This window comes from Varanus komodoensis, unplaced genomic scaffold (assembly GCF_004798865.1).
Source record: "Varanus komodoensis strain SLA01 unplaced genomic scaffold, ASM479886v1 scaffold2, whole genome shotgun sequence".
Taxonomy (NCBI): Eukaryota; Metazoa; Chordata; class Lepidosauria; order Squamata; family Varanidae; genus Varanus; species Varanus komodoensis.
The window spans coordinates 29,708,824-29,734,167 of NW_025335568.1; the positions used below are offsets into that span (position 1 = coordinate 29,708,824).

A 25,344-nucleotide genomic window follows, 5' to 3' on the forward strand; every position below is an offset into this window, starting at 1 on the left:
ATGCATAAGATTTTTGTCCCTAGTGCATAGGGGTTTTCTCGCTCTACATGCACGGGATCGTATCTTAATAGTTTTAGCGGTTATGACATTATGGGTGATCAACATAGAGATGGTTCCTGTAACTGCGCATGGTAGTTGAAAAAACAAGTGATCTGTAAAGTGAATCTTCCAAATTAAAAGTTACCTTAAAATTTTGTAGAAACAGTGATCTCAGGCTACTGATTAAATAGAACTTAATAGTTAATTCTGCTGGTTAATTGTTCAGCTTCAAAACTATTGAAAACCTCATTGCTAGGATAGGACCAGTAAAACATGAACATATGGCAAGGAATACTTAGCCTGTAGGGTAATCTTCAAGAGCCAAACAGGGTGTTTTTAGAGTATAATTCAATAACCAAAAGAAGGCAGCTTACTGTGGGTTATGCCAGTCATTAAGGGCCAAGAGCAAGTCAGTGGTTTCTTGAACCAGCTTTCCTGCTGTTTTCTTTTAACAGCCGCAACTTTTCAAATGAGTAAGTGATTTTTATACATATTTTAAGGTTTTAAAACAAGGTAATTTGCAGTGGAAAAGTACAGTTTGAAGACCTACACTTAAGAGTATGCTGCGCTGAACACAAAAATTTGCCCATGCTTCTGGCACCCAATAGCATAAAGAATATAACAGTTTGGCAAATCAAAAATCTGCATGAAACTGACAAAGTTATATGTTTCCCATTACACTCTGAATATAAGGTGAATTATAGTTTACACTTGACCTTCTGAATGTAATGAACAAAATTTCAGTAGAATTTCAAACCATATATTGACTTGTCTTGAAAGGAGATATATAATCCAAAATAAAATCCTAAACCTTGACTCAGATAATGCACTTCATGGATAATTCCAGTAATAATGTTTAGATAGATATTACTAAATAGATTAGCTTTTCTGTAGAGGTAGATAATCTGGTATATTTGGACACTCATTTACAAAATTCTCCCCATTTTCAAGAATTTGTAGCATTCCACATTAAACCTTCAAGGTTTTGTAGCATGCAACCCCCCCCCCACACACACACACACTAGCAACTTGATAGAAAAGGTTAATTTTATGCCTTGGCTTCTACCTTTTTCACAATAGTCCATTCTGACTCCTAAGCTGCTGTTGTAAACCTACTTCTGTATTAATTATGCTAAAGTGTGATTCACACATAAATATGGCTGTCACATGGGGGTCACTTGAAAGATAATTCTGTAGATGCCGATCCATATTTTCCTGGAAGCAAGACTCAATGGATTCAGTGGCACTTGTATCTGAGTAAACTTATACATGTGGGCGCTGGAGGGGCACAATTCTTTGCATGTTTAGACAGAAAAAAGGTTCAGTACTACCCAGCATTTCCCATTCAGTGTGGCTGGCAAGAGAAAACTCACAGTTGTAGAATTCATTCACTGCCCAATAGCCACAGCTCTCTGAACATGCATAGATTTGCACTCTTGGGTGTTTTATTCAGTGTTCACTCAATTCTTGGATGGTTGTATGTGGCTTATTTCTCGCACGTGTATAATTTATAACGGCCATGTGGTTACAAACTTTTGTGGGTGTGTGCAGGTTAAAGACTGCGGTATAGAAATAGCACATATAAATAAAGTGTTTGACACAGTTTAATGTGGGAGAGCCAGTGTGGTGTAGTGGTTAAGACCATGGGACTGGGACTCAGACGACCTGGGTTCTAGTCCCTGCTCAGCCATGGAGCCAACTGGGTAACTTTGGGTCAGTCACAGACTCTCAGCCCAACCTACCTCACAGGGTTGTTGTTGTGGGGATAAGATGGAGGAGGAGAATGATGTAAGCTGCCTTGAGCCCTTTGTAGGAAAAAGGCAGGATATAAATCAATAAATAAGCAAGCAAGCAAGCAAGCATGTGTATCCAGGATGTATCCAGAGCATGCCATTCGTGGTCACAACAAGTATAAAAGAACCAGGACTGGAATTTTATTAAAAATTGTAGCATTATTTGTGTGTTAGATCCCCCCTTCTTTTTTCTATAGGAACAGACTTAACATACTGCTAATCATGCAAACTAAAGATATAAATTGGCTTACTTGCTGAATTGGGACTATAGTAATTCAGGAAGGAAGATTTGAGTTTTATCCCTCCCTTTTTCATCCCATACCTGGCGCGGGGAGGTTAAGGGTTACGTGTACTGATAGGACTCAGCATAAGCTCTCATACCCAGCCTCCCCTGTCCCAGCATGCCTCTTTTTGCCTTCCCTGAGACCCATTTGCCACTAGGGGGTGGGAGCCAATGTGGTTCTTTCTGTGCCAGCTGTGGGAGAGCGGCTTGACCTTAAGTGGGTCAGCTCCGTGACTGCAAGATCTCAAGGTGGGACTCTAATAATCCTAGGGACTCCCAAAGGATGTCAGGAAGCCACAGGATTACAGTCATTTTTATTTAACTAAGCTTGTATGACTCTCCATATAAATATACAAATGATAAATGTTTTATAGGCAGCGTACAGAAAATGTGAAAGAACGACACACAGTATTGAAATACAATATCAAAATGGTTAAAATAATTGTTCCACTAAAGGTTAAAATAAAATATAAAGGACAGAATAATACAAATTTAAATCAAAACTTAAAGAGCCATATTGAAAAGCACAAGTTGTTTAAAAAGCCTGACTAAAAAAGTCTTCACCTCATGCCAAAATATTAAATTGATCTCTCTGGAAAGGCTGGTGGATGACTGGAACACCTTGCTGCCTCATAGCTACCTGCGTCCCTTCATTGGCTGGGGGCAGTTGAATTGAGGCCCATGATGAGAATCTTACAGAAAAAAGTGATCCTTCTTTTCATTTGTTTTGAGCCTAGAAATGAACAGAGAGCTGGTACAGCTGTAAAACCTGGGCATTACATGGTTGAAAAGCTTGGCACTATTTAATAATCATGTGGCCTTATTCTGGAACATCGGCTTTTGAGACCATTGATAAGAACAGCCCTGTGTATTATGTATTGCAGCAGCCCAATGGGAGGTTACCAGACTATGAATAACTGAATAAAGACTTCAAATTCTCTCGCTCTCTTTCTTTCCATCTTTCCCCTCTCCCTTCCACCACCTTTTGGAGTCTGTCGGAAACAGTGATATAGCACCCAAAAATACATCTATATTGTTATTTTAATATATGTATGCATAGTGTTATGCAACATTGTAATTGTGTTTATTTTATTATGCCAGTCTGCCCAAGCTTGGGTGTCTCAGGTGTTTTGGACTATAATTCCCAGCATTTCCAGCCATATTAGCCAGTGGTGATCAGAGTTGTAGTGCAAAACATTTGGAAGGCACCAAGTAGAAGAAAACTGCATTAGGTAATTTATTATAGGATTCATTTAAATAACCTGCATTCAGTTTCTTCTCTCTCATTCTCAATGGTCTCACACTTAAGCATTTATTTTAGAGAAAGATAGATTGTCATCTGGACTGTCATTATGCAGTCCAGCTCAACTAGTGTGAAATGTGAACTATGAATAAAGCAGCTTTTCTTGGAACACATCCAAAATTACAGTCATGCATATTGGATTTTGCCTGAATCGAAATATATTTCAAAAGGTTAGATTTCCTAATGCAAGGACATCGAGTGAGACTGTGGATGATGTCAGGCTTTGTCATTAGGCATAACTTCCACTTGGAGGTTCCATTCAGTGAATGTTGAACGTCAGCTTTGCTGCATGGCAGCAGGGTTTTGTTTTGTTTTTGTTTTTTGAACAAAAAGTCTACCCCTATCAAATTGCTTCTATATAGCAGGATAATGATATAATTAATATACAGGAGACTATATAAATTTAGTTCCGTCTGCAGTTTAAGTAATAAATAATAAATTGTGTATTATTTGTTCTTGATTACTGTGTATTTTGTATTTATTTGATTTAGGAGTAGCAGGTATCTGTATACTTTTCTAATAATTCTAACTTAATGATGTGAGCCGCCCCGAGGCTTCGGCGAATGGGGCGGCATAAAAATGTTTTAATAAATAAAATAAATAAATAAAAAATTTGATTGCTCTGTTATTACCCTGATATGAGGGTGTGGGGTTTTTTTTGTCGTAAGTGAGTCTCCAACATGTCAAAACTAGCTCACTATTCTGGCTTTCCCAAGTCGCTATTCATCTGCACCAGCTACCAATTTATTTATTATTTGTTTATTTAATAGATTTAGATCTTGCTTTTTCATTTTTAAAGAACTCAAAAGTGACTTCTTCATTTCTCCTCCTAGGTCTAAATACTATCCCCACAACAAGAACTCTGTGAGGGAGGTTGGGCTGAGAGTCTGTGACTGGCCCAAAGTCACCCAGTTAGTTCCATGGCTGAGTGAGGACTAGAACCAGATCACCTGAGTCCCAGTCCCGCCCTCTTAAGCACTGTACCATACCGGCTCTCATTTCCAATGACTCATCTATTTACTCACACACGCACGCATGCACACACACACAAATGGAGGGAGGGAGGGAGAGCACTAAATGTGATGTATTTGATCTCTGAGTGGGTAAATCAGCAGTGAGGATGCGTGTGAATCCTTATGTCTGTGGCTTTGATACCACACACCACTAACATGTAGACCTAGAAGTTTACACATGTGGGAATTTGAGAAATTGAGAAAGCACTGCACCTGGTAAAGTCTCACCCATCAGTGGTGAGGACATAAATACATATATGCTTCTATATGTGATTATATTCTATTTACAATGATACTCGTATGTGTGCATGTATGTTTTTCATATTCTTCTCCCTTCTGCAAGTAGAATATCCTCTGCCCCACAAGCAAAGGGACATGCTGGCAGAAATGTGTGCATGTTCTGTTTCTGCATACTAAACATTATAAGGAAATATGATGAACAAGGTGCAGCATTGTTTGCTTCAGAAAAAGTGGTTAAGGATGGGCAATTTGAGCAGAGAAGTGGCAGAAGGGTGTTTATTCTTCTGTCTGCTGCACTTTTCTATTGCAATGAAGCTACTTCTCTTCTGCCACCTCTGTGTCCCCCAGGTATGCGGCTCCAGATGTGCCTTTACACTTTTAAATGTGGAGCTGCATAGAAGAGGATACTATATGCAATAGTTATGGAAAAAGTTAAGCACTCCTTATTCTTGCTGCTTTTTTTGCCTCAAATTAATAAAGCCATATTGACTTCCTCCTAGCAAAAGTGTCCATCCAGATTTTGTTACATGCATTGGCACAGAATATTCAGTTGTGCTCACATTTATTGCAGTAATGTTCACTGATCAGGGATCAAATTAAGCTGGATTGCTGCCTGTCATTGCTGGTATATTGCTCTAGATTTTTCATTGTGAAAAGCAAAATTCTTATTATATAGCTTGAAAACTTTTCCTATTTGGCTTTGTACTTTGAGTTCATGTGACCTCCTTTAAAAATAAAAGGTGACCTTGCTCTTTGCATGGATTTGACTTGCTAGCTGGTGAACTGTGACACGTTCAAGTGTGAGATAATAAATGAAGAGTGGCATATCTAGTGTTAGTAGTGTATCTTGTATAACCTCTAGCGTTTCAAATCTCTTTATTTCCCCAGGAAGTCCTTCCCTTACTGGTACTGGGACTATTGCTGTCAAAGTAGATGATGTCAATGATAACATCCCCAAATTTGCCTTTAATATGTATTCCAAAACCATTCCAGAGGATGCACCAACAGGGACAGACGTTTTGCTTGTAAATGCCTCAGATTCTGATACATCAGTGAATGCCATTATCAGGTATGAACTGGGCTTGTGATGCTTTTGATGCTGCTTGATGGACTGTTTTCCCATAGTCCTTGACTTGATTTATTGCAGCCTGAAGGGCTTGTGTTTCACTGAACCACATCGCTAAAGCTACAGATGCCATTCTTTAACCTAGTTTTCAGATACATGGGGTATAATCCTGCAGGCCAGCATAACTTGTGGCATTCCGTCAACATTCCAGGTGACAAAGGAGAGAAGCACACCTTACCAGTGCCATTTTTGGGTGCATATTGTTCATCAAACTTGACCGTGCCATTTCTGTCCAAATAAATGCTACCATTATAGAATAACCATTTCCTTCCCTTGATGTATACAAAACTAGAGGAACCAGGTAAAGAGGTCGGGCTATGGTATTTTGGTATTAATGTATTTTGGTCACCAAATCTATAATGACACTTGGCAGATACACAATAATCTCACAGCAAGCACTACACACTGAGGTGCCAGCTCCTCCATACTGGGCTCTGGGCACAGATCCTTTTCCCTTGGTGCCATCTTTCCTAGGTGCCATCCTACATTTACTGTACTATGTGATTGATGATTCAATGCCAAACTGTTAGTTTAGAGCTGTGCTCACATGTTAACCTCCCATGTTAAGACTTAAAAACTGAACATTATTAAAGGAATTAAACTTTACTCTGGTGTGAATTTAACTGGGAATAAATGGAAGCTATGGAGATGTAGTAATGTAGTTTATCTGTTGATTCTTCTCTTTTCATGTAGCAAACAGATTTGGAGATGTTGGCAAACCTACTTGTTTTGATTTTCTGAAAGATAAAAAATATAAATACTGAATGTGTGCAAGGTGATTGGATCTCTCTCTCTCTCTCTTTCTCTCTCTCTCTGCCTCTCAGAAAAACCAGAGTCTACTTGATTTAGCTTATGGGCAAATGGGTTGCATGTTCCACTGACACTGCTCTGTTTGACCTGGGAAGCTGGACATTTCCCATTGTTGACTATTGAGAAGGCGGGGAGAAAACCCCAAGAGGTTAAGTGGCTGTGTCAACTTGAGCACTTCAGTTAGAAGAGTGATGTGCTGCTAATGGAATGTAGAGAAGATTCATGCTTGTTACTAATCACTACCTGTCATTCAGGAAAACCAGAATAAGCTCTTTTCCATTTGGTTTCGTGAATATAAACATTAATTTGCTGTTTCCCAAAACACACACACAAATTAACATTGCTGGCATCTCTTGCATTTACCTAAAATACTTCCCAATGAAATTAGGGAGATTTTTTCATTATGATGCATTTTATGTCAGAAATACTTCATTTTGAGAAGTCCTATCAGCATGTGAAATGGCAATGGAAAGTAGACTTAATTGTAAAAAACTTTATAAAACTACTGCTTCTACTACTATGAAAGAGGCTCTGTGCACAACCGTGGTTGTTTTGTTTTGTTTTTTTTATACAGATGTCAGATTTCAGACAACTGTTCATACTGATTTATGCTTAGGCAGTTTTAATAATTCCTTACAATGCTTGTGTAAAGTGTGAACATGTGCACATATGCACACTTCTCCTTGAAATGTAATGTTTGAAATTAATTGATATTTTGCTGTAGAAATATAACAAGAATTTCAGCAATCCTTTATATAGGCCCCACAGAATTCACTGGAACTTATTCCTAGGTAAATTTGCATAGGATTGCAGCAATAGAAACTAATTGTTTGTTTGTTTTTTTAAAACTGAAACACCTTTCATCCATCAGATTTTGAAAACATGCTCAAGTTCAGGGTATGAAACTAGACATGAATGAAACACAGCAAAGTTTGAGAAATGGGTTAACCCAGAAAATCCAGACTTGCTTTAGTTCAGTAAAAAGCAAAATCATTATGGAAGGGAGCAGAATGCTTTTGAAAACAATAATAATAATGTTATGAACATTATTGTGGCAGAGTACTAACCCCACATTTCCATTCTAAAAAAATATACGCTGCCTTTAAAGGTAAAAACCAATAATCCAATCAATCCAATAATCAATCATTCCATTTTATCACAATCCTCTGGCCTCTGGATGGCATCTAGATAACTGTAGAACCTTTAAAGTTGTTTGAATTTTTGAAAAAAAATATTTACAATGCTTAACATAGCTTTAGATACATTTGAAGAACTAAGTACTCTTAAATGAGAATTATAATGAATTTGGTTATCCCATTTAAAGTTTACTTTGAAGAGGGCATGACAGTGACCCCACATTCAACCATTGCTCTAAGCAGCTAGTCCTATCCACAACTGCAAATATGATAGGAATACATGAGATTTTATTCACACAGCTCTCTAGTTATTCCTGTGATCCTACCAGTTGCTATTTGAGCTGCAGGTAGACATGAGTGTGGTATAGCAGCAAGTAGCACCATCCTCATGGTCAGTCCAATTTCTCAAACACTAAATCCCAAGGAACTGTGAGACCAGTGATACAGTTGTTTGCTTCCTTTTGTACCGTCATGATCTTGTCAGTCCTAGCAATCTATGAAAAGTGGCACTTGATGGAGGATTTTTTCTTATCCCCCTTGTTTATCTATAGTATATGAATAGTACCAAATTATAAAGTGCTATTTGTAGCTTTATATATATCTTTTCATGGCTTTAATTATTATTTAGTAATTGTTTTAGCCTAAGGCATTTCCTAGGGTTCATAGTTGCCTATGAATGGTTGTTGCCATTAATGTTATTTGACTATGGTCACTAGACAGTATCTCATGTATTTCTTACTATCCTCTTCTCATTTGCCATATTTTCATGCATATAAATAAGTCTTACCATGATTGGAGCCTTATGTTTTATGCCAGTATTCATTAAGAAATGGCACTTGGACTAAAGGAATCTGGCCACTATATATTGGATTAGGCCACAATAATGTGGCAGTGTGGCCGGTCAGCAAGGAAGACATTCTGGAACAAAGGTGTCTTCAACAGGTGCTTGCCAATCTCCAAAAGCAGGGAATACTATAGAAATTCTGTGAAATGCAAAACAACCAGAACTTGTTTTGCATTTCACTGGCCTCTAGTTCGTTTCTGTGCCCAAGTTCTGGTTTGTACTTTCTAAATCCTCAATGATGTGAGGCCAAGCTATTTTAACGACTTCCTTTCTCCAATAAGATTATTGGATAATCTGAGTTGTTTTGAAAATGAATCTACACTTTTTTAATTTTAAATTTAATTTTTTTAATTCACACTGCTCTGGAATCACTTCAGTGAAGAGCAGTTAAGCAGTATTTTACATAAAATACATAAGAGAAAAAAACAAATACAGATAACAAGGTGCTGTTTGTTCATTTGCAAGACAATTCATAGTTAAAGTAACAAAACTATAGGTAAAAACAATAGTGTTTTTATAACAAAAACAACTAGTGATCGTCTTTATTCCCTTATTCAGTTTATTATTTCATTGCTATTGATACTGTGGTCACCTGTTTATTTGATTAGGCTTTTCTATTTTTTTTTTTTTTTTTACATTGGGGTTAAACTGTCTCAAAGATGGATGGAAGGATAAGTTTTTTTAAATAAATTCAAGCTATTTGTTTTCCTATTTCTAGAATACATACTAGGTATGTAAGTAAACATATTTCACACTCTAACAGATATGGAAATGTCTTTCTCCTTGTTTTTATACAGCTACAGTCTTAGTGGTGGAAATTCACAGTTCACAATCAACCCTTCCACTGGACAGATCATCACAAGTGCTCTGCTAGACAGAGAAACAAAGGAGAACTACACTTTGATTGTAGTGGCCAAGGATGGTGGCTTCCCAAAGACGCTCTCCAGTTCTGCAAGTGTTCTTGTCACTGTTGCAGATGTCAATGACAATCCCCCCAAATTTCAACACCATCCTTATGTCACTCATATTCCCTCACCAACAAGTTCTGGTAAGTTGGTAGCATGAGCACATTTTACAGTATGCTAATCAACTGAGAAATAGTGTGTGTAACCACATTGATCACTGAGATTCACTGAGTGTGTATGGGACTAGGGTAGGTGGTGGGAGGTTGAGCTCAGTGCTGCTACCATCTCTTGGGCAATCATACCTGTGGAGTTTCTTATTTTAGCTAATGCTTTTATGTCCAAGCCTGAAGAACTCTGCCACTGTTCCATAAGCTGAACTTCTGTTGCTGCCATAACAAAGATAAATAAAGGCTGTAATTCAGCCTATATCATGCATGCATGTTGGATTTGGACAAGCATAATGGGTTAAAACTCCTACTGCCCAGAAAACTATGGTTACATACATGACATGTATGTAAATCAAACATGTACCTCTAATTTTGTTATTTCAGTTTTGTAATATAAACTACTGTTCAGTAGAATTTATTCTGACTTGTTGCTTGTTCCATAAGTACTAACAACAATATCCTGAATTCATTTACTGAGATGTTTAACATTAATGAGTGCAATAATGCTTAAAATTGCTAGTACACATGCGTAGGATATTAAACATAGAAGGTCAATCCTCATATCAGTGTGCTCATTTTGTGAACACTTACATGGATGCAATTATCTGACCTATGGGACAAAAATGCATAAATACATTTATTTTCTGTGTACCTCCAGGTGTTGAAAAATTATCCTCTCATCTAATTAACTAAATTAGTATGGAAAGAAGGATATATGCCCAAGGGATGAATTCTGTATCTCCTGGAGGGCATCATTTCCTATGCAGTGACCACTAATGTTCATTTTTACAGCATTAATTATCTTCCATTTGTCTTTCTTTACAGGTACATTTGTATTTGCAGTGACAGTTACTGATGCAGATACTGGATCGAATGCTGAGCTTCACTATTCCCTTTCTGGAAAGAATTCTGAAAAATTCCATATTGATCCAACACGAGGAGCCATTATGGCTGCTGAACGACTCTCTGGAACTTCTGAAATGACCTTTACTGTTAATGTGAATGATGGTAGCTTGCACCCAAAGACAGATTCCACAACGGTGACTATAAGATTTGTGAACAGAGCAGATTTTCCTCAAGTCCAAGCTGGTCAGCACAGTTTCACATTTCCAGAAAATCAAGCAGTTGGCACTTTTGTTACTTCCATTTCTGGATTGTCATCCAGAGGTGATTCTTTGTCTTACTATATTGCTAGTGGTAACCTTGGCCACACTTTTCAGATTGACCAACTATCAGGGCAGTTCTCCATCATTCAACCCTTGGATTATGAAGCAATACAGAAATATGTGGTCTGGATTGAAGCAAGAGATTCGGGCTTTCCACCATTTTCTTCCTATGTAAAACTAGAAATAACAGCGCTAGACATCAATGATAACACACCACTGTTTCAACAAGATCCTTTCATTGCTGAAGTACTAGAGAACCTTTCACCTTCTAAAATAATTACAGTAACTGCTGTGGACAAGGACAGTGGCCTCAATGGACAGTTAAATTATGAAATAATCGGTGGCAATATGGAGAACAGTTTCAGTATTCATCGTGCCAATGGTGAAATCAGGAGTGTCAGACCTTTAGACAGGGAGAATGTGGCCCAGTACACGCTAACAGTAAAAGCATCAGACAGAGGAACCCCTGCTCAGAGTTCAACTGTTAAGGTACTTATTAATGTGTTAGATGAAAATGATAATGCACCCAAATTTTCTCAGATCTTCAGTGCTCTTGTACCTGAAAATGCACCTTTGGGTTACACTGTTACACGAGTCACAACATCAGATGAAGATATTGGAATAAATGCTGTGAGCAGATATTCAATAAAGGATACAAGTATACCATTTGCCATAAATCCCACTACAGGAGATATAACAGTCAGCAGGTTTCTAAATAGGGAAGATACAGATCGCTACAGAATCAGAGTTTCAGCACACGACTCCGGATGGACAGTTAGCACTGATGTGACCATATTTGTGACAGACATCAATGACAATTCTCCACGATTTACAAAACCATCCTATTATCTGGATTGTCCTGAGCAAAATGAAGTTGGGTCAAGAGTAACCCAAATATCTGCAACAGACCCAGATGATGGATCTAATGGGCAAGTTTTCTATTTCATAAAATCTCAGTCAGAATTTTTCCGAATTAATGCTTCTACAGGGGAGATTTTCAATAAGCAGCCTTTAAAGTTCCAAAACTCCAGTGGTTCCAGCAATGTTAATCTTAACAGGCACAGTTTCATCGTTACATCCTCAGATCGAGGCAGCCCTCCTTTGCTGAGCGAGACAACAGTCACAATCAACATTGTAGATAGCAATGACAATGCACCCCAGTTTCTTTTCAGTCAGTATTTTACACCCGTCACTAAAAATGTAGCTCTTGGCACCAAACTAATTAAAGTTACTGCAGTAGATACTAAAGACTTTGGTCTAAATTCAGAAATTGAATATACTATTTCAAACGAGAACCTAACTGGTAAATTCCATTTGGATAGTAAGACAGGTTGGATTTCAGTAGCATCTTCCTTGATGAATGATGTAAATAAACACTTTCTAATAAAAGTGAAAGCTAAGGACAAGGGTAATCCCCCTCTTTCATCAGAAGTGACTGTGCAGATTGTGGTAACAGAGGAAAATTATCATACACCAGAGTTCTCTCAAAGCCATATCAGCATAACTGCTCCTGAGAGTCATGCTGTTGGGACTATTCTCAGAACTTTGTCAGCAAGGGACAAAGATGCTGCTATGAATGGACTCATCCGATACAATATTTCTTCTGGAAACAAGGCTGGAAACTTTGCAATTAATGCATCTACTGGAGCATTAAGTCTTGCCAAGTCACTTGATTATGAGTTACACCAAAAGCATGAGATGACTGTTAGTGCCATAGATGGAGGATGGCTCGCCAGAACAGGGTACTGTAGCATCACTGTGAATGTCATTGATGTGAATGATAATTCTCCAGCTTTCAGCCCCGAGGATTACTTTCCAAGTGTTTTGGAAAATGCTCCAAGTGGGACAACCGTTATTCATCTCAGTGCAACTGATGCTGATTCTGGACCTAATGCTGTGATTGCATATACAGTTCAGTCTTCCGACAGTGACCTGTTTGTGATAGATCCCAATACTGGAGTCATCACCACTCAAGGCTTTTTAGACTATGAGACAAAACAGAACTATCATTTAACTATCAAGGCCTTTAATGTTCCAGATGAAGAAAGGTGCAGCTTTGCTAATGTCAATATTCATTTAAAGGGAACTAATGAGTATGTGCCACGCTTTGTATCTAAGCTTTACTATTTTGAGGTTTCTGAAGCAGCTTCTAAAGGCACTATCGTGGGTGAAGTCTTTGCAAGTGATCGTGATATGGGGCCTGATGGTGAAGTCCACTATCTAATCTTTGGCAATAGCAGAAAAAAGGGTTTCCAGATTGATAACTATAGTGGCCAGATTTACGTCACTGGTTCTCTTGATAGGGAAAAAGAAGAAAGGATTTCTCTGAGGGTACTTGCAAAAAATGCTGGAAGCATTCGGGGTGCAGATATAGATGAAGTGATTGTGAATATCACCATACTAGATGCCAATGACCCCCCTGTTTTCAGCTTGGAGGTCTACAATGTACAAATCAGTGAAGGTGTTCCTACCGGAACCCACGTCACATTTGTAAGTGCCTTTGACTCCGACTCTCTCCCTAGCTGGAACAGGTTCTCCTATTTCATTGGTCATGGGAACAACAATGGTGCCTTTTCTATTAACCCACAGACAGGACAGGTTACAGTGACTGCAGAACTTGACCGAGAGGCTTTACCGGTGTACAATTTATCTGTGTTAGCAATTGATTCAGGAGCACCATCAGCTACAGGAAGTGCCTCTTTACTGGTAACTTTAGAAGATATTAATGATAACGGGCCCATCCTTTCTACCACTGAAGGAGAAATAATGGAAAATAACCGTGCAGGCACACTTGTGATGACACTTCAGTCATCTGATCCTGATCTTCCTCCAAATCAAGGTCCCTTTTCTTATTATTTGCTTAGCACTGGCACAGCAACCAGTTATTTTAGTCTCAGCACTGCTGGAGTTTTGACCACAACTAGAGAAATTGACAGAGAACAAATTTGTGATTTCTATTTGTCAGTGATTACAAAAGACTCTGGCATTCCTCAAATGTCCTCCACAGGAACTGTACACATAAAAGTTATAGATCAAAATGATAACCCATCCCAACCTAGAACAGTAGAGATCTTTGTTCATTATTATGGCAATCTGTTTCCTGGAGGAACATTAGGCAATGTAAAACCTCAGGATCCAGATGTTTTAGACAGTTTTCAGTGCTCTCTTACATCAGGAGTTACAAGCCTCTTCAATATTCCACCGGGCACTTGTGATTTGAATTCCCTGGCAAGATCTACAGACGGGACATTTGATCTGACGGTCTTAAGCAATGATGGATTGCACAGTGCAGTCACCAGTAGTGTTCGCATCTTTTTTTTGGGATTCAGCAATGCCACCATTGATAACAGTATTCTCCTTCGACTTAGTGTGCAGTCCCTGAGGGAATTTTTGACCAATCACTACCTTCATTTCCTGCGAATTGCCAATTCACAGTTAGCTGGGTTAGGAACTGCTGTGCAGCTCTATGGTGTTTATGTGGAGAACAATCGGACGTTTTTGATGGCAGCCGTGAAGCGAAACAACTATCATTATGTCAGTCCTGGTGGTGTGACTACCTTCTTTGAAAGCATCAAAGAAATCCTCTTCCGCCAAAGCGGAGTTCGGATAGAGTCTGTGGACCATGACTCCTGTTTACAAAATCCTTGTCAAAATGGAGGTAGCTGCTTGAGAAAACTAGGTGTGAGTCCTCAGTTAAGGAGCCATGACAGTGTTCCAGTCATCATCATGGCAAATGAACCTCTTCAGCCTTTCACATGCCGATGCATGCCAGGATATGATGGAAACCTGTGTGAAACAGATGTAGATGAATGCTTTCCATCGCCTTGTCACAATGGCGGAACTTGCCATAACCTGGTGGGAGGATTTTCTTGCAGTTGTCCCAGTGGTTTTACCGGAATGGCCTGCGAGAGAGATATCAATGAGTGCCTGTCCAGCCCTTGTAAAAATGGTGCTCTCTGCCAGAACTTCCCAGGAACCTTCAACTGTGTTTGCAAAACTGGCTATACAGGTAAGTTGCTTTTGTATGTACAATGTTTCTTAATGCAAAACAGATTAACTAGCAGCATTTTTCTTCCATTCTAAAAATCTATAAATTGTAATTAATCAGAGACTATTAAATAAATCCAAATATAATGGTAGTGATATTATTATCTTACTTACATCACTTGCTTTCTTTCCTGGCCCATATAAGACCTAGTTCTCATAAACAGTAGATGAGGTGGTAAATTTGTCTCTGGTTGTTCCCCTTCAGTTTTCACAATAAATAAACAAATATTCCTATATCAAGAAAAAAAATTTAGGGACAAAGATCTTCCTGGCATCTGGTAGTACATGGAGGATGATTTAATTGAATGCACTCTTACCTTCAGTGCAGATGCAGCCTTATCATATTACCTGCTGTTTGTGGAGATTAGCCCTTTGAACCAAGTGTTATTGTTCTCTCTCTCACTTTATGGAAGTTGGTTTGAGATGACTTTGCCCTGACAGCAAACCTAAAAACATTTACATAAATAAGCAAGCAGGCAAATATGTATGTATTATATTGCATGTATGTCTGTGTGCATTGTGTGGGTGTGTTTGCATTGGGTGTGATTATCAGAAACAGATCACTGTTAAAGCTAGCAAAGTTTCATGCTACCCATCTGTGAGAGACAACACAGTCTATGCAACATGTCAGTTAAACATAAAAAATCCACTTCTGGCTTTTTGTCAGGGAAAAAACCCAAGAGCCATCAGCTGCATATCCGTTTAAAGAGCATATATGGCAACCAAAGCACATTCTCTGCAAAATTCAGCTTAACAAAAGCAACACTGATATGATCTTTCTGTGTATGCGCCATCAACATAACTTGCTGAGCCTTGGGTCATGAATAATTATTTGTAACTGAATGACTGTTCTAATTAACCTAATGGTCTGAGATTGTGTTTCACATTGAATCAGCATATCAAATTATTTGGCCAGCACCATAGCAGAACAATTCAAAGGCACAATTGTGGGTTATCCTTTTAATCATTAGCCCCAGAGGTTAGACAGGCATATGCTCATTTTCTAAGGCTGACACTTCAGCAGAACATTCATTTTTGCTAGGACACGCTGCATTTGCATCTCCTCTGTAGTTTATAGTTGGGATTAATGAAACTACAGTGACTGGCAGAAATGGCATTTCTCTCTCTGAAAATAGAAACATTTCACTAAGGGCATTTGAGGGCTTTTTTCTGTTTGTATGTGCCTAAACTCTCGAGTTGTACTTTTAGCTAATTAAAAAGGAAAAATGGTAGAACACAGCATGATACAAATACATACTTAACCACAATGTCTAAAATATTTTCCTGTAGTCCAGGAATGGCTAACCTGTGACTCTCCAGGTGTTGTAGCGTTCTGCTCCCATCAGCTCTACCCAGAATAATCAAAGGCAAGGATGGCAGGCATAATATACCAAAACAAAATAAAGTCAGTTTGGTGTAGTGGTTCAGAGTGCAAAGCTGGGGATCTGGGAGCTCTCGGTTTTAGTCCCCACTCAGCTGTGGAGCTCACTGTGTAATTTGGGGCCAGTCACAGACTCTCAGCCCAGCTTACCTCACAGGGTTGTTTTTGAATATGATAGAGAGAAGGAGGAGAATTATGTAACTGTCCTTGAGTTCTTAGGAAGAAAAAAATGTAGGCTATGATAAAGATATGCCTGAAGGGCCATAAATTGCCCACACCTGCCTAATTAAACAGCAGAGAATATTAAAAGGAAAAGGGTGAAGGCTAGTACTAATTGATTCATAGTACTTCACAAAACTAAGGACAGAATTACATACTGTATGTATTTGCATTATTATTTGGGGACTTGTTTTAATTTCAAGTGCAGGCTGCTACTTTTAATGAAAGATTAGTGCAGGAGAGTGGAGCTTCTTAACTATTTCTCTTTCTGCCACTCTTTTCTGAAAATAGTCCCCACTCCACAGCTGTTTTTACTCCTGTGGGATAAAAGGCAAGAGAATTCATATCCTTTTTTCTACAGGGTAAAAAACAGTGGGCTAATGTGACTCCCACAGGGAATATAGCAGAGGAGGGGAGAGGCTTTTACAAGCCTGCCTCCCCTTCTGCATTGGTAGTTCTGTATCTTTCATACAAGCAAAAAGATAAACCAGTACATCAAGTCATGCCATATGAATCAGGCTAGGGAATCACGCATGCCTACTTTTGCATGCCTGATTCCCCACCTAGATGGGATATGAGTGTGCATGGTCCCTAACTGGATGAGGACAGCTGTCTCTTATTTGTAATCCTTCGTGCTTTCTAATACAAATGTTCTGTTCATTGTAAATTGGAATTCATGAGTTATAGACCACTAGAATGGCTTGCATCAAGACAGAGAAGGTATACAGATTTGCACTGATTTATTATGTTTGGCCTGCTGCATTTCACTTCATCACTCTGTAAAGGCTATTATACTCATTCTAGTGAGCACAGCTATAATGTAACATGGAGTTTCAAGCAATCTGTTATAATTATGTCCATTAATGATCACCATAATTTGTTTTTCAAAGAATCAGCTCGAGATAAGATATATCATGTGGCACACAGTAGTATTTTGCCTGCCCTTTCTATGAACCTTCGCATTTTCTGTTTTCCAAACCTTATTAAAATAAATGAATTGATTTTTGTTCAATAATTTCAAATTTGAAATAAGTTGAACTAAAAAAGACCATCTCATCAAGACTAGTATTGTTTTGAATCGGTGTTTCCCATCAGCTGCAAACAAATGGTTTGTATAAATCTGTCATGCAAGAAATTAGTTTTCATTATCTTGGCCCTGATCCAGCAGGGCAGACTTAAGGTAGTACCTGTTGAGAAACTACTGTTATTGTATATTATGTTATGCTCACATAAACAGTCTCTAGTGCAATGCGTGTTGGTGGAATGGATTTTCTGCCAGAAGGTGATGTTACACTAGAGGTCATTTACACTACTACAATCTACATTAGCATGTTGCCACACTAGATACTGCCTTTACTGTGCAATCCTGGGTATGACTACTTGGAAGTAATCCTATCAGCTTCAATATGCTTATTCCCAGATAAGTGAATAGCTTTACTCACAGATTTAACTGCCCACTTGCAGCTTTGAAGTACCCACTTTTCTACTTTCTACAGAGCCATGTTAGCTGTTGCTACGTGGCAATCAGTGGAGAGGCCATTGCACAGGATTGGCTGCTTGTATTTACCAAGACTTAGCAAGAGAGGGTAGGAGCAGTGCAACTTCCTTTCAAATTAATCTATTACTCAGGAGTAAGACCTATTTAGCTCATTGGGGTTCACTTCTGAGTGGGCATGTGTAGTATTGCGGACTTCGTATGCTGCTTCTAAATCATGCTGCTAAAAAAAAAATCAAAGCTGCTTGCGTTCTTTCTTCCAGATACTCTATATATACCTCCACAATGAAGAACTGTCATTCCCCTTAACAGTTTGGTAAGCCCCTGCCCAGTTTGGTTGAAATGGGCAGAGTGATCAAAATCCATGAAATTGAAACTTGTAGATGAGACACTGAAAATCCTTGAAAGTTCATGAAGCTAGTCATTTGGTGATTTGTTTAACTTCAGGGCATAATTTAACCAAGCAAATCACTGGTTTCTCTCATCAAAACATTATTATTTGAAACATATGCAATTAATTATAGAGCTGTGAATTGTTTTGGAGGAAAAAATAGCCTGAGGAATGTATTTTAAAAAATCAACCAGTTTTCAGGCTTGCAAATTTAATTAAATTCAGTGGAGAAATCTCTACAAAAGCCAATAAAACCAAGCAGCTTGCACCATGCTGAGAATCCCTTGCAGAGATGAACAGTTACAGATCCCAAAAAAGTCCATCATGGTGAACTGTGCAAGTCACAAAAGTTCAGAAAACAACTTCACTTATGACACTTAGAACCTGGAATACTGTAAATTGTAGAGCTCTTTGTCTAAATATACCTTGGGCTACATACTTAAGAGAACTGGAGCCAAATTACACACTACTTTATTAACACGTTTAAAACTCTGCCACTTTTATTTTGTAAGAAATAGTTTGTGGCCAGTTGAGACTCTGATTTGCTGCTTTCTGAACTCTATGCCAGGTTCCCACCAAAAATTACTCTCCCCATCTAGTCTTGAATTTTAAGGTTCTGATTTCTTTTTCTCATCCATTGGGTCCATTGCCCATTTGAAGTGGAAAGATCTTTCTGAGTCCGTTGTCCATTTGAGGTGGGAATTCTGAGTATACAATCACTGCTTTTCCTTAAAATGGAAGTGGCAACATTAACTATGCTCTTTTTAAAAACTATATAGCATTACTTGTAATTTAGTCTTAAACACCATCCATATTACCAAGCAGTAGACAACCACCTATTCAGTTGACTATTATTATAGCTGTTGCTATTTGCATAATCATGATAATCAGCATCATAATCAGCATCAACAATAGCACCATTATCACCACCGTATTTGCTGAAAAGCCATGAATAGGTGCAGATTTTGCTGTACCTCAATTTCAGGACCTTCTGTAACGTGAGAAATTATTACTATATTACAGGGAAATTCCACATTGTGGAATTCCACATTTCTTGTTTCTGTATTATGCATCAAAAAATCATATAGATTGACCTAGGAATGCCAAGAACAAGCAATGGATCCCACTCAGTTTGAATCTCTGAAGAAATCCAGTGTGTGCTCTTATGGAGATTATTGCTTCCTTTCATGAAAATGATCCTACATTGGCATTTACTTAGACCAGGCAGAACCCTCTAATCTTGCAACTCTTTCTCTTGTCCCAGGGAAAATGTGTGACTCCACTGTCAATTACTGTGAATGCAATCCCTGTTTTAATGGAGGATCCTGTCAAAGCGGAGTGGAAGGATATTACTGTCATTGTCCATTTGGTTAGTAGAAATTATGTTGCTTCAAGGGGCGGCATAGAAATGTTGTAATAATAATAATAATAAAAAAGTAACCAAAGAATCCAAATTTTTGTGACCTTGGTCCCCAGTGCAGCTAACAATTCACTGTTTAATACAACAATAACAAGTTAATAAAAGCTTTCCAAAACAGCAGTGGCAACCATATTTATGGTTTCCCAGTGCCTGATGGCCAGAGGCATGCTACCTCCAATTCTGGAGGTAATAAAGACCTGGTTCACATGATTACAGGGTGATCATGGCTGGTTAAACTCCTGTGTATGCAGCCTGGTAGATAAAATTGCTTTCAACATGTGTTTCCACAAAGTAGATAATTCTGCAGATATGACATCTCACTCTACCTCCAGTGGTGGAACCACCCAAAAAGCAGGACCCCGATGAAGATTTTGTATAGTAACATGCAAAATATTAACTAAACACAAGTTGGGGGTTGGACTCGATGGCCTGCATGGCCTCTTCCAACTCTATTATCCTATGAAGTAGCATTTATCTTATTTGATGTGTAACCTTCCTTGCCACTCGAAATGGTAGTCAAGGAAGCTAACATTAATAAAATAATAAGTAAAATAAACTCTTAAATAAAACATAGCATAAGAATAGATCCATTAAACCACCATTTTACTAGTGAAAGTATAAAAGAAAAAGACAGCTCCAAAACAATTAAAAACTCTGCCAAAAGACTGCCTACATGGTGTTGTTTAAATGCTATTCAGTAATGGTCTTATATATAAAACACACACATTAGATAAGGGTATGTAAAGGAAGGGGAAAAAACAGACTATAAGGGAGAGGTGGATTTTCTTGCATCTCACTCCAGTTCCTAAACCTGGCTTCATTTTCTGTCTATATTGCCCCCATAGTATCACATATCAGTAATGCTTGAGGATTTTGACTGGCCCACATTTTTAGCAAACTGATATGATTCACAACTCTTGACTAATATGCAGATAAGAACTGTTATTCTTCCAATTGCACACTTTTGCAATGTAGTTCTAAGCGCAAAAAAAATCTTAGGACAACTGTGTATCAAATACATGCATACGCATGCATTTTAGGAAAATACATTAAATGTAAAGAATTTCTCATGCTATATATAACAGGATTGAAACAACATAGAATGCTGTTATGATTGAACACATGCCATACAACAAAGAACAGACACAGACTAATCTACCCATCCATGATCATGTATAATCCCCTGAATGGGGTTTTGGTACTTTTAAAGAGGAGTCCTGTACATACACACAATGAGTGGCGTAGTTGGACAGGAAACATTAAAGAGTGGAGGAAGAACATGCTCCAGTTTCTGAAGGGTACCAGATATTCTAGTATAATGCTCCCATTAACAGACAATTACTGAGATGTAATTATAATAGGCCTTTTTAAATCATTTAAAGATATGTAAAAAATAAAACTATAGGATCATTGCAGCAATTATACCTTATTTGCCAAGCAATCATTTCAAGGAATTCATATATGAAGCCAAAAAGACATTTTGCAGCACAAATATATGGTAGCAATTATAGAAGTTAGAAATCACTAGCTTAGGCCATAAGGCTACTATGTATAGAAAATGTAAGAGGAGATACAGCATCTGGCTACAATCACATACAAGTCTTGCATGAATTTAAAATCCATGTTAAATTACCACTGTTCGGAGAAAATAGAGTTGTTGGATTTAGATCTGTTTGTACATTTCAGCTGGCTCAATTTCCCTTCATCTCCAAAATAAGCATTGTACAGAGAAGGAACTGGGTTCATCTCACTTTTTCTGTTGCCAATATGAAATGTGGGAGGGAGTAAATGCCATATAAAAGACTTCCATTGTTAAAGGACCTCTCTAGCAAGGAAGAAAGAGAATATGTTTCTTTGCTAGCAGGAACTGAAGATGATGAATCCTCTGGATCCCACCCCAGACTGAAATCCCATGCCACTCTTCTTTCTTCCCTCCCCACTACAGAGCCAACTGTCATCAACCCAAATTTCAGATCTTTCCACTCCTATTCCAGACCCCTGTTCTCCAGCCAACCTCATATTCCACCCAATCCCTATCCGAACCCACAATCCAATTGTCTCCCTCTCTCTCAATCCCTTGTGAATTTTTCCAGCTCGTCTGTTTCCAACTCTACTATTTTACATAACACTCATGTATATTATACATTTTAAAACATTTAAAAGGCCACAGGCAAAGGTTTTATAAAGGCATTTATATTTGAAAAAATAGAATATGGAGAGTATATAGGGGCCATATGTTAAAAGGCAGCCAACAGCAAAGGAAAATACCACACATAGTCTTAGAAATGTATGTATGTTGACTTGACATCTAAAGAATAGTAGAAGGTGTCTGCCAAATTTGAGGAATGTAATTGTCACTAGTTCCACATTGGCTCTTATTTTTATATCATACAGTTTGACAGAGCCAGCATATATTGATTGCAAGAGGTTTTGCTTTGTACTGTAATAAAACCTGTTTTAAAACATGGGGAATAAAAGCAGCACAAAGCACTAGCGAAAGAAAAAAGGTAGGAATATAATGCAATGATTGGTTGATTTGATATGCTTTTGAAAGGAAGCTTCATATAATATGAAACAAAATGAGGAAAATGCATAGGCATGTAGATTACTGAGGCACAAAATAATGGTATGTTATTTATGCAAACAATTAAGGATTCTACAGTATAGTTAAAGGATATTCTGTTTAATATAGCATACAGCAAATGTTACCAATTTTAACGTCCTACTTTTCCAGGCCAAAAGCATCTACAAAGGAGCTTAAATGCAATCATTTAAGTACAATGCAATACAACTTAAAACAAGCAAACTTAAGGTTGGATCCAACTTACTGTGAGCATATGTCCACTTTTTGTAATCCAGTTTCCCTTTCATTTTCTGCTGTACCCCCAGTGATCCTACAAACCTGCTCTAGAGGAAAAATTGGTTCTACCAGCAGTGTCATTCTGGCAGCTGGACACAGTTGGACACAATCAATTTTAAAAATGGTGTTTAAGCTATGAAACATAAATGCAGTAATTCAATCAAGAGGGACACATTAAAGCATCCTTTTAAGTAAAATATAGAGCAATTATATTTTAAAACCTTAAGCCAGTATCAACAATTAAAAGCAAAGTGAAATAGAAAGGCATTTAATGTTCTTTTAAAAACAACTAAAGAGGGATCAAATGTATACCCCACTGGAGCAAAAAGGCCTTCTCTCTTGAGCCCATCAATTGACCATGGTGGTGGGCCTGCAACCAAGGCCTTTGTGATGTCTTGGGGCCCAGGGAAGTTCATACAAGTGTCTATGGTTCTTCTGATAATCTGGTCTCAAATGGATTAAAAAGCACCAGCAAGTTAACTTGGTTATGGAACACACCTACATCCAGTGCAGCTGGAACAGAATGGGTGTTATATGATATGACTCCTTGGCTTCCAACATGCAACCAGGCTTCTGCAGTCGATTTCAAAGGCAAATCCACATAAAGGCTTGATCTAGCCTTGATCAGTAATCTAGCCTTGATATGACCAGAGCAGTAATAATTATTGGAAGGCCTATTCCTAGCAGGCAGTGTGCCCTAGGCTTCTGTAGCCAGCACCAAATCCAGAAGACCTTAGAATGAAAACAATCTGTTTACATTGTATGGAAATATTGCCAAATGCTGCCATGTTTGCTTCATTTTTTAAAATTCTACCTTTCTGCTCAAAATGAAGTACTAGTCATGACGATCAATAAAATCATAAAACAATTCAAAATATCATACCGTAATGCTACTGTAATCATTAAAATGATACAAAACAACAGATAAATTAACATGGCAGGACTAGCATAAACTATCCATCTAATAAAAAGCCATCTAAGAGTTACTATCTTAACCAGACAGTGACACTTTTAAGTATGTAGATCAAAGAGTTTGAACAAATAAATTACTGCTTCTGGTAGATATTTAAGTCACATGAGGCTCTTATTGGTCTTTCTTGATCATGATTAGGCAAAAATTAAGCCTTGTGGAGCCCTGCACATGATAACTCTTCCATATTCTTAAATCAGACATGTCTTTATTTTTCATATCTAGTCTCTTAAAACTGCCAGCATTTCAGCCAATGATTTCTATTTTAAATAGTCTTGCAGTTACTGATTATTGTTACATTTTTCAATTGTACAGGTGTTTTTGGAAAGCATTGTGAAGTAAACAGCTATGGATTTGAAGAATTGTCTTACATGGAATTTCCAAGTATGGATCCGAATAACAATTATATTTACATAAAGTTTGCAACGATCAAAAGTTATGCTCTAATGTTGTACAACTATGACAACCAGACTGGAGATCGAGCAGAATTCCTGGCTCTTGAAATTACAGAAGAGAGGCTAAGATTCTCATACAATCTTGGCAGTGGCACATATAAACTTACCACAGCAAAGAAGGTGTCTGATGGACAATTTCACACTGCTATTGCCCGGAGGGCTGGAATGGTAAGCATTGGTTAAGTTTCACTCCTACCTAATCACTTTGGCTTTCAAGTAAACAAATATGGATGTTTTCAGCTTCTTTTTTGTTCATAAAAATATATTGAAGCATTGAAAATGCTTCTTCAAAATAAATCTCTAAAATGAGGATGATTAATAAATGGTTAATAAGTATCCAGTTCAAATTAATTGGTACAGACGATGAGAAGAATAATTACTGAAGACTAATTAAGAGGCAAATTCGATGCTTGGCATAATGCAAGGACAAAACTCCTTGTAAATAGAGTAAATGTAATTATTATATGTGTAATTTTTAAGCAAATTAAAACATTTTGTCCATTGTGCAAATGTTCTGAAGTTAGGGAAAATGTAAAGATCAGAGTTTTTCCACAGATAATATCTACCTGATACAGAGGATTGCCTTAATTTAAGGAAGTTTTTGAATTCATTTGCCACTGAATCCCTAGCAAAGCACCAATAATTGAGTTAGGTTTTTAAATGGCCAGAAATATAGATTAATTAAGCATTCTAGTGCTTAAAAATGGATGTGAGTATATGCACATCTTTAAAAAATTAATGGCTTGCACCTTTAAATCCGTAGACAACAATGTATGCCAGGATGTTCACAAACAATTCTAGACTTTACCATTAACTGGAAAGAGTGTGGAGCAATGAGAACTAGGATCTACAAGCTGCACTAGCATGCATTTAACAAATCAGATTTTTCCTTTAATCACAAAAAGAGAGGAGAGAGAAGAGAAAATCAAAAGTAAATGATCGTGGCATGGAAAGGTGTCAGTCATTCCAATCGCTTATTAGGCCTTTGGGGGTGGATGGCAATGGCAGTAACCAAATACCTACTTGGACAGGGGAGCAAAAGTTATTTGTCTCTCTTGCCAGGGCATTTACTGGCTGTTGGGTTTCACCCAAGGTAGGCTATTTTGCCCAGTTTCAAATGACACAAAAAGCCAATTCAGTGATAACAAACCTGGAACAGCCCATGGGCACTGCAGGATCGCTGTCCTTGGTTAAGTGGCCCTGTTTGCAGAACATGACAGTCCACCTATGATAAAAAAATCCATGGTTGGTTTTTCTGCTGTCTAAACCAGGTTATTATGA

The 25,344-nt window shown here is 37.9% G+C and overlaps 1 protein-coding gene across 4 annotated transcripts in view; it reads left to right on the forward strand.

The window, feature by feature from the left end:
• The window catches only part of FAT4 (FAT atypical cadherin 4), a 131,085-nt gene that overhangs the window by 91,226 nt on the left and 14,515 nt on the right, over positions 1-25,344 (forward strand). For all 4 annotated transcript variants that reach the window (XR_006414543.1, XM_044428455.1, XM_044428456.1 and 1 more), the window contains exons 7-11: positions 5,560-5,740; positions 9,385-9,635; positions 10,485-14,834; positions 19,623-19,727; positions 23,924-24,231. Coding sequence is in view for 3 of the 4 variants with exons in the window: in XM_044428455.1 (XP_044284390.1) it covers positions 5,560-5,740; positions 9,385-9,635; positions 10,485-14,834; positions 19,623-19,727; positions 23,924-24,231 (5,195 nt within the window). In the remaining variant the exon portion in view is untranslated. The remainder of the gene's footprint in view (positions 1-5,559; positions 5,741-9,384; positions 9,636-10,484; positions 14,835-19,622; positions 19,728-23,923; positions 24,232-25,344) is intronic.